Below are 16748 nucleotides of genomic sequence, written 5' to 3'. Positions count from 1 at the left end.
CAATAAAGGTTACCAGAGATAACAACATAACTGTTTTAACCTTAATCAAATAAATTTAAAATACAGCAAATAAACTCTTTCCCATATAACTCTTATCTATAAATCTATAAACAAAACCTTAAAACATCATCATCCAGTCCTGGTCAGAAAAAATCCATTAAAAATGTACAGAAATAGCAACCTATATATTTTAACCTTGATCAAATAAACCAACTTTATATTCCTTCCCCTTACTCCCAACAATCTTGATCTTTAGTCCCTTCAAATAATGTCCAAACACTTGGGTTTTTTTCATTTTCTCTTTGTCTCTTCTGACAAAATCGCTGACATTAACAAATCCCTTTTCTAAATCCAACATAGAAAGGTTATCCAAGACACTCTTCTGATCTATTATTTGTATGTCCTTTTTAGTTATCAAAACATCAGCCGGTTTCGTTTATATATTCAATATTTCATCTTTTTTCCATATCTTTCTTGTACCCTGTCATTTTTAAGTCCAAATCTGAATCAACTTCTTGTCCATTAAAACTTGTTCCTCTTCCATAACATCATTTAGTTTATCAATAATGGCTAAGATCTTTAAAACTAACTTCTGAGTCCATTGTTTACAAATAGCTCTCAATGCATCCATTGTTAAAAGATTTTACTCCATTCTATATTATCAGATTGAGTTTAAGTATTCTTCCCCATTAATTATAATCTTTTTTAACATTACTAAGCCAACATTTCCTTAACTAAGTAATGTTTTTGGAAAGAATTTTTTTCTGCAAACGGAACCTTAAGAAAAAATCACTGATTTCTTCATTGGTCCTAAAACATGTCTCCCACAGTTTCAAGTAAGTAGTACAAAGAGGAGCAAATACTTTTTTGCTTTTTAAAATATTCCTATGCATAACTAGTACAAGTTACAACTTACCAGTTCAATTTTGTATGAATCTGAAAGTGGGTTAATTATAATTCACAGAGAGCAGCATCTGGCTGATCCTTGTTGGGCTTTGAAGCTCAGAATGGTTGGGCCTCATTAGTACTTATGTGGAAGACATGCAGGAAATCCAAGGGCTGTAGTTAGACAGCCATTCAGAAAAACATCATGGAGGCATCATCATACAGTCTTCTCTGTGGCTAAATTCCAATGCTTTACCATGTATATTTATAGAAAGGAAATACAATAACTTCCCAGCTGCAAAACTGTCTATGCCCTACCTGGTTGGGGAAATCAAATCAGTTACATTTTATTGTGCTGTTTGTTTTACCTGGTTTGGTGAACAGATTTAATAATGATTTTGCTATCTAACTGTGCTGGTAGATCAAAAAAGAATGTACTATTTCTGTCAGCAGACTTGTCCCTAGAAACCTCCAGAAGGACAGGTAAATGTTGTTCTATACAGAATGCAAACAAAAACAGACTTCAGAAGCTATCTGTGTTTCTATATAGAACAATCTGGTAGTTCCTTTTCCAAGCAATAAATGTTGTCTTATAATAAACTTTGTTAGTCAGAAAAGGTGCTACCAGGCTCCTTCTGATAGTTTGTCACCATAGACTAATATGGGTCTTCTCCTATAATGTATTTCTATAAAATATTAAGAAAATATTTATTTTATTAATTCAACTTATATAATCAACACACAAATCAAGTTTCAAATTAATCAAAAAGAAGGAATTCATGCAGATAAAATGAACTTTGCCATTTTCAACAGCTGGAGAGCAGAACACACATTGTAACAGCAGATGGTTTAAAAAACTTTTCAGTTCATTTGGAAAATATGTCATATATAACCTACATTATAGTGGAGGTCTCACTGAAACAAGTCCCCCAAAACAAAAGCATTACAATAATACCAAAACATAAGAAATAAAAACTTTCCATAAATTGGAAAGGAATCCAACTTTACAGTAATAAACTGGAGATAAGAACAGATTGATTTGAATGGATTTAACAGCTTTTCTTGCTTGATTTTATGGATTTGTACAGTTGATCTAAGGTTGAAGATGGTCCCTTCTTAAAATGAAGACAGCCGTGATTAATTTAGCAAGCTTATGTAATAAATTGCAAGATAGACTCTATATCTGTTATTTTATTCACTTATTTATTTATATTTCAAATTTGGACACCACCCATCTCACAAGGAAGTGACTACATCATTACAAATGGACAGTAGAATTCTGCATGAGGTGGTAAAGCATGACTAAGATAAAATGCAAATTTTGTTATCTAAATAATGCAAATTATTACATCATTGAAAAAAATATTAATGACAAATTGCTTAGGAATATGCATAGCATGTATAATACATAATAATAATGACATATTCCTTAGGAATATGCATAATAGAAGGTAGGGCAACTTGTCTGCTAGATAGCAGGAAACAGAAATATAGTAATTACAAACAGAGCATTCTATTCACCAAATCACTTAAACTTTTCATTAAACACAAAGAGTCTGATATTCAAGACAGAGATTTGTATATGAAAGTGGCTTCCTTTCATATATTGAACTCAGTTGCTACATTTGCCACAAAATCAGAAATGCCAACTTTAATCCTAAAACAATTCTTTGCTAGCACTCAGATTTCTATTCTTCTTTGGGTCTTTATGACACAATTTATTGTTAGCTCTTCAAGGTAGACCAGCCTAGGAAACCAAAGTCATGAATGCTAATGCTATTTTTATTTTAAGGATATAGTAACAGAATCTTCCAAGTCTGAATGCGCTTCCCCCCTCCCTCCCTTTATCCTCATGAGAACTAGGGAGGGTTTCATCTGATACACTTTTTCAGGTTACAATTCTGGCCCAGACTCATATTTCTTTTATCTGACTGTTGTCTTGGTCACGTCTCTTCCTCCTGTTCATCAAGGTTATTCCTTCTGTCCATTACACTTATTTTCATCAGTTCCAATGGAAATACTAAACTCTTCTAACAAACTTTTCCAAAGTATCAATGTTGTCCTCTTTACTCCTTTTCCTAGAGGTCTTTCAGACAAACCACCATTTACCAAAATGTCTGCTAACGGATTTTTTAAAAAACCCTCTTCTACACATTGCATAACCAATTCCAAATTTAGGAATTGTTAGTTTTGGGCTATACTAAGAGCAAATATTTTTTGTTCAACAGTAAAAGGCTTAAAAAGGGTTACTCCAACATACAAAATACAAGAAAAGTTTTGAGTAATTACAACACTACATCTGGGTCATGTTTGTCCTTTATTATGCATGCCCTGGCATGCAGAGTAAAATGCATGAAAATTTATGGAACTGCAATGATTACAGTAATTGTATTGCCAGCCCTAATATTTAGCCTTTGGCTCATAATATTAATCTGATGCATAAGATCTTGTCAATTTTGAGAAAAATGTACCCATCTCGCTCAAAACTGACAAACAACAAACAGGAGATATCCTGAACCTCATCAGAAATTATTAAAATTCCAACATCTGTTCTGCTAATCATTCTATGTCAGATCCCTTGACAAGAGTTCTCTAATTAAAGTATGAGGAAACTGCAGTAAAATGAAAGTGTATCTGTCACATCAGTTGTGGGTCTTTCTTTCTTAATGGAACCTACTTTGTCTCAATTATGCAAAATTTTCCCTCTGGTATTGTGGAGAGCGGAAAGGAGAAAACAGGTCATTTTTAATAAATGCATTGCTTTGTCATTTCTCTGGAAAAAAAAAAAGGTACTTTTACCTCAAATAAACTTAACAATGCCATGCTACTCCAATATCCCCAACTAAAATCCCAATATTCCAAACTTGGGAAGGGATGAGAAGGCAGATCACTGTCCAGTAACTTTGGTTACGCTTTATGAGGCTTGTATTTTATTGCTTTTTCTTAGCTGCAGTTCTAGAAGTGCTGTCAACCACTTGCTATGAAACAATTGAAACATCTCCAAGAAAGAGTGATCAAGTCCATTATCAAGCATAAAAGCCTTCTTGAAATCAAAAGCAGATGGCAAAACCTGGAGGAAGCAACAACGCTTCTGATCTCTCCATAATGGAAGGAAAGGATAGGCACCACTGTTGAAAGAAAAAACCCACTTCACTGCACTGCCACTGACTTTTCTTTTATGCATGAGAGCACATTGCTCAGCCAACACTAAGTGCCCTTGGGCACTTGACATTAAAAGTCTTGCACACATGGGGTTTTGGAACCTGGACAGTCTGCCATCCATAACATTCAACATTTTTCTCCAGGCAGTACAAACAAGCTCATGAATTGTTAGTTTGGATTTTTTTTCCCAATGGTCTTCTCTTTCCTTAGGGATAGAAAAGTAGCTTCCCAAATAAGCTATAACTCTAGCCTACTGACATTATAGGTCATCTTTCAAAAAACCATAAGAACAGTAACAGAATAAAGGATGCATATGGCCCAACTTCCTATTTCCCAAAGTTGCCAACCAGATGCTTACAAGAATTTCAAAAGGAGGATACAAGCATTGTAATTCTTTAAGCTCAGAAGCCTTTTATTTTGACAGCTGGCAATCAAAGGCATACTGCTACTGAGAGTAGTTTGCAACAGGGTCAGAAAAGATGTTCATGGGTATAGATCAGGGTTAGCGATTAGAAGCCACTGATAACTTTATCTTCTATGAAGTGGTCTATGTCCCTTTTAATCTGACCACAATTACATCTTTTGGTAACACATGCCATTGATTCATATCAGATCCCATCATCATCATCATCATCTTGAATTTATAAGCCCAACCTCAATGGACTTTGTAGAACAGTTCCTTTTGGTTGTTATACAATTTTATTATATGGTTGACTGTGGCTTATTTATTTTATTTATTTAAAACATTTGTATAGCTGCCCATCTTAAAACTAACCCTGGGCAGCTTACAACCAATAAAACAATATAAAATCAGCAATGATAAATTAAAAACAGAAAAACCTGGTGCCACAGCCACACTTTCCTGACACAACCCACATTCTCATCTCATCTCATCTCATCTCATCTCATCTCATCTCATCTCATCTCATCTCATCCTACCCAGCGCCTGGGGGAACAGCCAGGTCTTGAGTGCTCTCCTGAAGGATAAAAGGATGGGGGCCTGTTGGATCTCAGCGGGGAGAGTGTTTCATAGGTCAGGAAACAGAAAAGTCAGGAAACAGAAAAAGAAAAAGAAACAGAAAAGGCACGCTTCCGAGGACCCACAAGATGGCAATGTGTAAGGGAAGAGACCTGGAGCATGCCTACCCATGGTTGAGTTTACTAGTTTGAAAGAAAATTTTCTTCCTATTTTCTCCACATTGTGCACAATTTCAGAAACCTGTACAGGCTTATTCATTTTTTTGTAAAATAAAATAATTCCACACATAGGAGAGTTATTCCAATTTTTTGTCTGTCTATATATTATACATATAATAATTTTATTAGAGTTTACAAATTTAAAGTTAAAAGACTAATACAAACTAAAGAAAATATAAAAAGTAAAGAAAAGAAAAAAAGAAGTGCAAAGAAATCGGGGGAAAAAAAAGAAAAGGAAAAGAGAAAAAAAAAAGAAAAAAAGAAAAAGAGAATATATAAAATATGACTCCCCCTCCCTCCGGACAAGTACAAACAATGTCAGTAACTTAACAGCTTCTCTAGTATTTTTTTTTAAAGAGATATCTTCTTTCCATAACTCATCCCTTATCAATAAAGTATAAAAATCATAATTCAATCCTAATCATCAAAAGACTATTAAGAGCTACCAAAAATAATATCATATGTATCTTAACCTTAATAAAAAAAATCCATTTTGTAATCAAATCTATTACTTTTTCTAAAAAGGTAAAGCAAACAAAATCTCTCCCCACTTATAAACAAAACCTTGTAATTCAATCCTGGTCAGCAAGAAGTCCCTTTGATAGCTGTCAGAAACCACAACATATATTTTAACCACAGTCAGTTTACAAGTTCACTTTGTAAACCTTCTGTTTATTTTTAAAAAGCTGGATCTTAATCCTATCAAATAGTGTCCCACAGGATCATTTTTTTTTATCATTTTCTCTTTGTCTCCTTTCAGGTACAACTTCAGTAGTTTCTCTTAGTCTCCTCTCAGAAACAGTTTCATTGGTTTAACACATTCCTTTTGTAAATCCAAAATAAGACTTTCCAAGTCTCTCTTCTGATTTATTACTTGCATATCCCCTTTAATTATTATAACATCAGCTGGTTTCATTTGTAAATCCATTTTGGCATTTTTTTCCATATCAATGTTATACTCTGGCATTTTAAAATCCATTTTCAAATCCACAGCATCTTTTTCCATATCACTTTTATAATCCAGCATTTTTTAAAACTCCAAATCCACATTCAAATCAGCCTTAATCTCTGTTTTGTCCAGTAAAATCTGTTGTTCTTTTATATCTTCTGTTATAGTATCAGACAATCTTGTAAGCAATTTCTGAGTACATTGTTCCCAAACAGCCTTAATTTCTTTTATAGTCAAATAATATTGCTCCATTATATTGATCTCTTCTCCTTTAATTGTAATCGTTTGTTCTCTCTGGTTCCCTCTAGACAACTTTCAAGTTCCCTCTTATTATCTATTTTCCAGTCAACAAAATTTTCCCACGCGAGGATTTCTTACAATTAATTTCAAAACCTCATATATTCTTTCATAAATTTTTTAAACACCCCACAGGAAATATTCTTTCAAATCCATTTAGTCCCTTAACTGTCCAAAATCCACATTCTCATCTCCCTTTTGCTGTTTCCAAAAAGTAAATATTTTCTTTTTAATCCTTACACTTACATAAACTGTCTTTCATCCAGGGTTGAAGAAGATTCTCCCAGTGTAATAAAACTTGTCCTTCAGAAGGTTTTTAACTTCTAAGAAATCAGTAAAAAGCAGCTGTCTAAAGTAATTAAGAGAGGAAGTAGGTGAACCCAGTGTCTCTTCACTGGCTCTTCTTTTCACCACTGTCATCAGCTCCACAAAAGCAGAGCTGTCTTCAGTCTGCCATGCTGTCCTTGCAAGTCCTTCAGCCCATAAGTTTGGTTGCTCTTCTCTTTACTTTTTCCAGCATTATTTTTCAGATGTGTAACCCAGAAAGGGCAAAGGTATTCCCTGTGACTCTATGGAAGCAAAAATTGGAGAAGCAGGAGTATTGACACACTTGAAATTTGGTGTTGGAAAAAACTCCTGAGAATACCATGGACAGCAAAGAAAACAAACCAATGAATTATTGAACAAATCAACCCAGAATTCTCACTTGAGGCACAAATGATGAGGCTCAACTTATCCTACTTCGGACAGGTTATGCAAAGGCCTAGCATTACAGAGAATGGTCTAATGTTGGGAAAGGTGGAAGGAAAGAGAAGAAAAGGACAACCAGAAGCAAGATGGATAGACTCAGTAACAGTGATGATGGATGCTCCATTGGAAGTGAAGAACCAGAATAGGGATGAATTGTCATGGAGGAAATCTATTTATCTGATCACTAAGAGCAGACACTGACTTGATGGCACATAATTAATCAATTAATCAATCAACCCAGAAATATAGAAGGGTTTCAAAGTGAAATTTTGCTACAGGTAGTCCTCACTTAACAACATAATTGGGACTGGAATTTCTGTTGCTAAGCAATGTGGTTGTAAAGCTCAATGTGCAGTTCTGGCACTTCCAGTTATGTAAATCCCATGCTGTCATTAAGCACAACAACATGTGGTCACCATTTGTGACCTCCTGCTGGCTTCCCCACTGACTTCACTTATTGGAGGCTGGGAGTGAAGATCACAAATGGTGATCACATGACTGGAACACTGCGACATCATAATTGTGGGTTGGTTGCCTGGATCACAACCATGTGACCGTGGGAATAAGATAACCTCATTTTCTTTGTGACAGAAGAAGCTGATTATTGCTTCAGCAGTGAAGTTTACAGTGCTTTGTTTTTGCCTGTGACACTTTCTCCAGGTCAAGCATATTATAGGAAGCCTTTAACTTTCCAATTGTTTATTTGGGAAAAAGGCTTTAGCAGAAATAACATAGCATTTGCCATAAAATACTTTTGCTGAAAATGGAAAGGGGGATAAAAATCTGCTTATAGCTATTGTTTCTATTACTTCTTGAACATGTGTGTCTGTGTGTTGCAGCTAATATATAACTGGAGTATAGTCCACCAAAACTTTTTGTTCCAGTTCTTTTGTTGCCACAACTAAAAACATTCTGAAGGAAACAATGAAGGAAAAATGGCCTGTGTGGATAAGACTCAGGTTGCTGGTCATGCATTAAAGACTCTGTCGAACTGAAGTAGACTTCTAGTGACTTCAGGGCCATCCCGCTGTAGTTTTTTTGGCAATATAAGTAGTCCCCAGTTTAAGAATAAGTTCTGTTCCCAAGGTCTGTCCTTAAGACAAATTTGTATGTAAGACGGAACAGTATTCTTGTATAATACTGCATAAGTAGTATTGTGTAATTAACTTGAACCATTGTGTATTTAACTCGAATCATTGTGCATTTACCTTGAATTTTGCTACAACAGGCTCCGTTCTTAACTATGGGTCGTCTGTAACCTGGGCGTTCTTAACCCGGGAACTACCTGTACAGAAAAGGTTTGCCATTGCCATCTTCTGAAAAAAAATTTTTTTAAACTTCCCAATGTAGCTTACAGGCTGGCTTCCTAATTTTCTCCCATCCAGGTCTAACCCCACTTCACTTTTTGAGATTAGTCAAAGTCAGCTGAGTGTTGCCACCTAGCTGAGCAGCCCTGTACTGGCTACACTTAAATAATTTAAGAAAGGAATGGATTGACCTACTATGGGAAAAGCAGAATGAGAAATTTACAAAAAAAATCTGAAAAACACACGGTATAAAAGTAGAAGCAAAATTAATTACTGCTTATTGTTATTTATTAACAATACTAAGCAGTAGGAATATAACGAAAGATCATGGCTAGGATCAACAGAGAGGGAATGGAATAAGGAAATCTGACAATAGCAGGGACAATATTGGTTTCCTCTCAAGACAGAAGTAGAATATTAACTGTAAGAAACAAAATATGGCCCATCCCATAAAAGGCAAAGCTGTCATCGCTGCAGGAAGAGCAGAAAGCAGAAGCCACAACACAGCCTGCCTGCCAGCCTTACTAACACCCACATTCCAAAAGGGCTTTTCTCCCTTTTGGAAATCTTTTCAATACTATAATATGAAAAGTAAGACCAAAAAAATTATGAGCTACAGAGAACGCAGCTGCCAAGCAAACTGTTTCTTGTCAACATTTGTCAAACAAGTCAAGCTTGCACAAAAATACCCTTCCCCCAAACATCTGTGTAATCTACTATGGAGTTACAGGGTGAGCTTGCAATGGAAGAAATCTCTCTGAAGCAATTTTGCAAAAAGAGAGAGAGAGAGAAAGAGGGAGAGAGAGGGAGGGGGGGAGAGAGAGAGGAAGAGAGGGGGGGGAGAGGGAGGGAGGGAGGGAGGGAGGGAGGGAGAGAGGGGGGGAAGCCAGTCTGGAAGTTTCTATAGTTTGCAACAGGCTTGATAAACTTGGGCAGAATGAAGAGATGCAACTTGTGGAAAATTATGCACAAAAAAAGAATAAAAATAAAGAATAAATTTGAGCACAGAGCTTTCTATCCAACAGTGTTCTGGGAAATAGCTTAAAATAAGAAACTACAAAATCCAATTCTAGCCCAAATGTTTTTATATTTTTACACACACACACACACAGGGTTCCTCCTATTCCATTTGGATGTTGTTTTTATTTACTAGGACACGAAGCAGCAATAGCAGAAATGAACTCAATCCACTTTATTTTGGGAGAGTATTAGTTTCTGAGGTCCATCTACATCTCCTCTGAAGGTTTGATTCTCAAGTTACAAGTAGAAATATAAGACAGTGATTTTGTTCAAAGGCATGCAATGACATTTGATTAATGGCACCAACCATCAAATGCTGCAATGAGCAGGGATCACACAGAACCTGCCAAATGCTCCCCATTTAATGTCATTTGGACAAAGGTTAATTTTTATTTATTTATTCCCTCCTAAAATAAATGATTTTCTATAGTACCTAGCAACAAATTTAACACAGGGAGTAATAAAATATAAAAAAGCTAACATGTCAACTGAAAAGAATACAAATATCAAGACTAAAAGCACCATCAGGGATAAGAGTTGAAAAGCCTTAGCAGTACTAAAATCACAATATTGCCTGGGAGACCAGAATAGTTTTCAGATGGCACTGAAAAATTAGCAATATGGGAGAACATTCCAGAGACAGAGAGCTTTTGAGAGATTGGAAACTTCCTCCCTTCCCAAAAATCTTCTGATTGCTATACTACTAGATTCAGAAATTAGGGAACAATTGATTCATGAAGAGTTTCCACAGATGAATTTAAGGGATTGAAAGACAGACAGACAGACAGAATCTTAATCCCCAGAACCTCTTAAGACTTTCATGCAACCCAAAGTTGCTGCCAAATAATAGAGACAAAGAAAAATATTAACATACAATTTTATTTTATTTAACTTTAAATTAAATCAAACTGAATTTTGGTGTTGGCTGTCAACATTTTCACTGTAGCCCCCAGCATGCCATTCAAAGGCTAAGTATGGCCCCTGGCCTCCCAAAATTGTACCTCTGCTTTAAGAACATCCAGGCTATATAGCTGATCCTTCAGAGAAAGTTCAACTCTCTCTGGACAGATTAAATCTGTTCATGTGATGTAAAGAACTTCATGTGATGTAAAGAACTGTCCTCCTCTGGATTGAGCCTTAACTTTGGTGATCTAAGCCACTTCATTACAGTGGCCAAGCACTGGTCTTCTATCACCACAGCCTTGCAGGATTCCAGGTGAAGGAAATAGAAATACATCTCCACTTAATGATGATAGCACACTTCAAAGTCTCAAAACTCCTCAGTCAGCAATTACATGCAGATATTTAATAGCAGAAGGTAGTCAAGCTCCCCAGACAAGCATTTAGCAGTAAATCCCAATCCTACAATTTCAGATGGCTAATTAGATTGCTAGGTTCAGACCAGCTAAAGTATCTCAGACACAAAACATGGATGATAGTAATCTTTATTGCAACTTGAATCTGCACTGAATTTCTTCTCATAGATATCTGATTGGCCACTTGATCTGATCCAAATGGCTCTTAAATTCTTCCATGTTAACAATCCACATGTAAATATAATCAGCGGCATGGGGGCAGGGGTTGTATAGAGGTTAAAAAGGTAAGATGGTGGATATGGCATTCTGATACAAGCCCCTCTTGTATTGTGATGTCACCTTGTCTTTTTTGACATCCACAATACAGATTTTTTGATATCCCTGCAGATGATGCTGAATACAATTGACAAAGACTAGTGGGTAAATATGGAGAATTCACATAACAATATCAAAACTTTAGTTTAGACATAACTGTTTTCAACAGGTGGGAAAATGAAAGGCATTATATTACGTACCCGCAATCTATCCATGTTATAGTACCACGGCCTTTCACAGCTTGGGCTACATCAGATAATAACCTGAGCGAACTGTCAGCAGCTACCACTGGGAGAAAGAAAGGAATACATTTACTTTAAAAATCATAAGCACCTAGACACAACTTGGCAGAATTCTTCCTTAAAACATTTTGTCTTTTAACTGGGAGTTTTAGAGAGCACCAGAAGCTAATAAATATTTGCCAAATATAGTATGAACTTTACCCATAACCTTTTGCTACAGCTTGGATCTGAAACATCTGAACATGCTCAGTGAGACATTTTTCCTGCATTTCTGAACAGAAGGCTGTTTCATATCACAAATTATTCCTGAATTCATCTCAGTTTCAAAAGTACCTTGCACTTGACAGAAAGTTTCTGTGGATAAACTACAAGCCCCAAGCATCTTTTAGTGCATGGAATTAATTGCATGGCTCTTTCTATCCTTCCTATATATTTTGATTCATTTTGCTGCTTTGTCTGTAAAGATGTAAAAATAGCTGCACTATATCATACCAAAAGGTCTATGCCACTCAGCATTCTGTTCCCACAATGACCCAATGTGATATTTATTATAACACCACTAGTTAGATATAACTTTTTCATAACTAGCACTGAAAAGCCTATTGTCTCTGATACTGGTGGCAATATCCGTAACCATTGTTAACCATTGATAGCTGTATTCTCCAAGATAATGAGATTTTCCCCTCTTAGAAATATGCCATTTGGGTTTCAGGTCTTACATCAGCTGAGATCTCAGTGGAGAGGTGGCTACTGCCATCCATGAGTCGCTGAGGGCTCTTAGAGGCTCTGCTCCACAGATAACCAGATGTAAGACCCTCTGGCTGAAGTGGGGCCTTAAGGAATAGTTGGGATTGCTGCTGGTGTATTGCCCACCCTGTTGCACAGCATCATCCCTTCTTGAGCTGCTGGATTATGTTGCTGGGCTGGTGGTGGAATCCCCAAAGTTGATGGTCCTCGGGTACTTTAACCTGCCACCTGGTGATATTGAGTCCAGGATGGCTCTAGAGTTCATGAGCTCCATGGCAGCAATGGACTTGCCCCAAATAATTGAGGGCCCAACACATACCAAGGGTCACATTAGTTCTGGTTTTTGTCTAGGGGCAGTTGCAGTATGATCTGGCATTGGAGGACATAACCATCAGCCCATTGCCATGGACAGATCACCCTTTGGTTGTCCTCCAGCTCACTGGTGGTACCCACCCTGACAGGATGACAGGGCCTGTTAGATCAGCCCACTCCAGATGACAGAAGGACCTTGTTGAGTTCCAGGGGGAGCTTGGGGTTTTCCCTGAGGATCTGGTGAGCAGTATGGCCAAAGCCTTGGCTCGAGCATGGAACAGGTGGCTGACTGAGGCCCTGGCCAAAACTGTTCCTGTGTGGCCTTTCTATGTGTGCCAGTCCTGAGGTTTTCCAAGAAACTCCAGGAGCAACACCTGGAGAACCACTGGAGAAAGACAAAGAATGAATCTGACCAAACATGAGTGAGACCCCATATTTGGGCCTACATTGTGGCAATAAGGGTGGCAAAACAACATTCTTTCTCCATCATTACATCTGCTAGTAGCTGCCCAGCAGCCCTGTTCAGAGTGATCCGCTTCCTGTTAGCGGAGGTTGGGCCACAGGATCACCTGTAGGGCTATGATGAGTAGTACTCATGCTATTTGGTGGATAAAGTCATCTTTGGGCACATGAGCTGCCCGGGGCACAATCTTGTGAGGATATCTGGACAAAGTTTGAATCTGTGACTCCCAAGAAAGTGGACAACATCCTCCAAACCATCAGTTCAGTGAACTGTCTATTAGATCCTGGCCCCTCCTGGGTTGTTAAGGCAGTCCAGTAGGTGATCAAAGGATGGATTCATGCAATGCTATCATCCTCTTTGAGGGAGGGGGTAGTCCTTCAGGTCTTGAAGGAGATGATGGTATGGCTCCTCCTCAAAAGGTCATCGCTGGACCCCTCCATTTTGGACAATTATTGCCCATTTTCCAATCTTCCCTTTGTGGGGAAGGCTGTGGAAAAGGTAGTTGGATGGCAGCTACAGAGGATTTTGGACAAAATGGATTATCTGGGTATAATATGGAGAAGACAATGTTGGTCACTTTTGTCAATGAGTGAGGTTGTCTGTCAGTTGGGGTTTGGTATCATCACTCTGCTGGTTATACTCAGCTTTACATCTCAATCCAGCCTGAGCAGGTGAAGCTGTTGATGCAACAGTGTCTGGAGGCTGTTTCAATCTGGACGGGTAGGAATAGACTTTGGCTCAATCACCACAAGACTGAATGACTCTGGCTGCTTGGTCCTCCTGGATCAGGGACATTTTCATATTGATCTTGGATGGAGTTGCACTTCCCCATTCAAGACTGGTGCACAATTTGGGGGTCCTCCTGGATTCACAGCTACTGTTCAAAGAGTGGATGGCAATTGTGGCCAGGAGGGCCTTTGCACAGGTTCATGTTGTACAGCAGTTGCACCCTTTCCTCAACCAGGAAGCTCTTCAGATGGTTACTATCTGGAAACTAGAGCTGGTTCAAAATGCAGCAGCACAAGCAGTAACACGTGCTTCTCTTTATATCATGTGTTGTCCCTGCTATGCAAGCTGCATTGGTTTGCCAGGGTGCTTCTGGGTGCAATTCAAGGTGCTGACTGTTACCTATAAAGCCCTTCATGGCATAGGGCCTGGTTATCTGAAGGACTGCCTAACTCCAGTTGTTTCTGCCTCCTGGTATAATCAGGCAAAGTTGGTCTGTTCCAGGTCTCCTCAATTAAACACTGTCAAACACTTCTCCTGGGGTTCCAGAAAGCCCTTAAGACCTGGCTCTTTTCCCAGGCCTGGGGTTAATGTGTTTGTGGGGCCTCACATTGTGTTTTTATTGTTATGGCTGCTTTTACTCTGGACTGTCTGTTTTGTTTTATGTTTTTAATTGTTTTAACTATGTATTTGGAATCTGTAAGCCACCCAGAGTTTTCTGGAAAGGGTGGCCATAACAAATTATCATTATCATTATTTTTTCTGTAATCCTCTTTAAAGCAATCTAGTTATCACCACAAACTGTGGAAATATTTAAAATTTGTGCTTTTTCACATATTTATGTGAATATGCAAACATGATCCTGGTCTCATTGGTCTCTTCTTTCATTTGCTTGGTTACATACAGGTTTCACACTTGACAAGTGACCTACTTTGGAAAATAAGAGTTAGTTGCTTTGTACTGCCCCCAATTCAGAGACAGTAGATTGTCTGAGCCAAGGCTCAGATCAGAAATCTCCATAATTTTTTGGCAAGGTAGGGTTTCTCCCCTTTGAACTGTCCTTGTGAGGAAAATGTGCAAACCAATAACTACTCTGGTTGAGGAATGTGTGTCTCAGAACACACACTAGCACTATGACGTTACTTACTTGATGCCATACCTTGCCCTTCTCATCTCCCCAGTTCACAACACTTGAGCTGGACAGCTCACATGCTATTCTAACCTTATCCCTGACCTGTTGGACAGCTCCGCAAACTTAACAGTCATGTAGAAATCTGAGCCACATAGCATGGTGATGAGAAACGGAAACTAAGCAAACAATAACTTCAAACATTAAAAATTTCTATGGAAGGAAAATAGCACTCCAGAAAGTTAAGTGTAATCACATGGTTTAAATTATCTTCTTCTGTAATGTTTCCTAAAGTCACGTTGAATAATAACTAAAGGTGAGCAAAAAAACAAACGATATACAGTGGGGCAAAAAAGTATTTAGTCAGCCACCAATTGTGCAAGTTCTCCCACTTAAAAAGATGAGAGAGGCCTGTAATTTTCATCATAGGTATACCTCAACTATGAGAGACAAAATGGGAAAAAAAATCCAGAAAATCACATTGTCTGATTTTTAAAGAATTTATTTGCAAATCATGGTGGAAAATAAATATTTGGTCAATATCAAAAGTTCATCTCAATACTTTGTTATATATCCTTTGTTGGCAATGACAGAGGTCAAACGTTTTCTGTAAGTCTTCACAAGGTTTTCACACACTGTTGCTGGTATTTTGGCCCATTCCTCCATGCAGATCTCCTCTAGAGCAGGGATGTTTTGGGGCTGTCGCTGGGCAACACGGACTTTCAACTCCCTCCAAAGCCTTTCCATGGGGTTGAGATCTGGAGACTGGCTAGGCCACTCCAGGACCTTGAAATGCTTCTTACGAAGCCACTCCTTCATTGCCCGGGCGGTGTGTTTGGGATCATTGTCATGCTGAAAGACCCAGCCACGTTTCATCTTCAATGCCCTTGCTGATGGAAGGAGGTGTTCACTCCAAATCTCACGATACATGGCCCCATTCATTCTTTCCTTTACACGGACCAGTCGTCCTGGTCCCTTTGCAGAAAAACAGCCCCAAAGCGTGATGTTTCCACCCCCATGCTTCACAGTAGGTATGGTGTTCTTTGGATGCAACTCAGCATTCTCTCTCCTCCAAACACAACGAGTTGAGTTTAGACCAAAACGTTCTACTTTGGTTTCATCTGACCATATGACATTCTCCCAATCCTCTTCTGGATCATCCAAATGCTCTCTAGCAAACTTCAGACGGGCCCGGACATGTACTGGCTTAAGCAGGGGGACACGTCTGGCACTGCAGGATTTGAGTCCCTGGCGGCGTAGTGTGTTACTGATGGTAGCCTTTGTTACTTTGGTCCCAGCTCTCTGCAGGTCATTCACTAGGTCCCCCCATGTGGTTCTGGGATTTTTGCTCACCGTTCTTGTGATCATTTTGACCCCACGGGGTGAGATCTTGCGTGGAGCCCCAGATCGAGGGAGATTATCAGTGGTCTTGTATGTCTTCCATTTTCTAATTATTGCTCCCACAGTTGATTTCTTCACACCAAGCTGCTTGCCTATTGCAGATTCAGTCTTCCCAGCCTGGTGCAGGTCTACAATTTTGTTTCTAGTGTCCTTCGACAGCTCTTTGGTCTTGGCCATAGTAGAGTTTAGAGTGTGACTGTTTGAGGTTGTGGACAGGTGTCTTTTATACTGATAACAAGGTCAAACAGGTGCCATTACTACAGGTAACGAGTGGAGGACAGAGGAGCCTCTTAAAGAAGTAGTTACAGGTCTGTGAGAGCCAGACATCTTGCTTGTTTGTAGGTGACCAAATACTTATTTTCCACCATGATTTGCAAATAAATTCTTTAAAAATCAGACAATGTGATTTTCTGGATTTTTTCCCCCATTTTGTCTCTCATAGTTGAGGTATACCTATGAGGAAAATTACAGGCCTCTCTCATCTTTTTAAGTGGGAGAAGTTGCACCATTGGTGGCTGACTAAATACTTT

General features: G+C 38.4%; 1 protein-coding gene across 1 annotated transcript in view; it reads right to left on the bottom strand.

Annotated features, from left to right (window-relative positions):
* Positions 1 to 16748, bottom strand: part of PDIA5 (protein disulfide isomerase family A member 5) — a 191283-nt gene that overhangs the window by 131244 nt on the left and 43291 nt on the right. Inside the window, exon 3 of the mRNA XM_088146442.1 lies at positions 11399 to 11486. Coding sequence (XP_088002568.1) covers positions 11399 to 11486 — 88 coding nt within the window. The remainder of the gene's footprint in view (positions 1 to 11398; positions 11487 to 16748) is intronic.

The sequence above is a fragment of the Python bivittatus genome, unplaced genomic scaffold (assembly GCF_059951505.1).
Source record: "Python bivittatus isolate LINGU-HERP-01145 unplaced genomic scaffold, Pbiv_v1 ctg000480_np1212, whole genome shotgun sequence".
In the NCBI taxonomy this organism is placed as follows: Eukaryota; Metazoa; Chordata; class Lepidosauria; order Squamata; family Pythonidae; genus Python; species Python bivittatus.
This window is presented reverse-complemented; position numbering and strand designations above follow the sequence as displayed.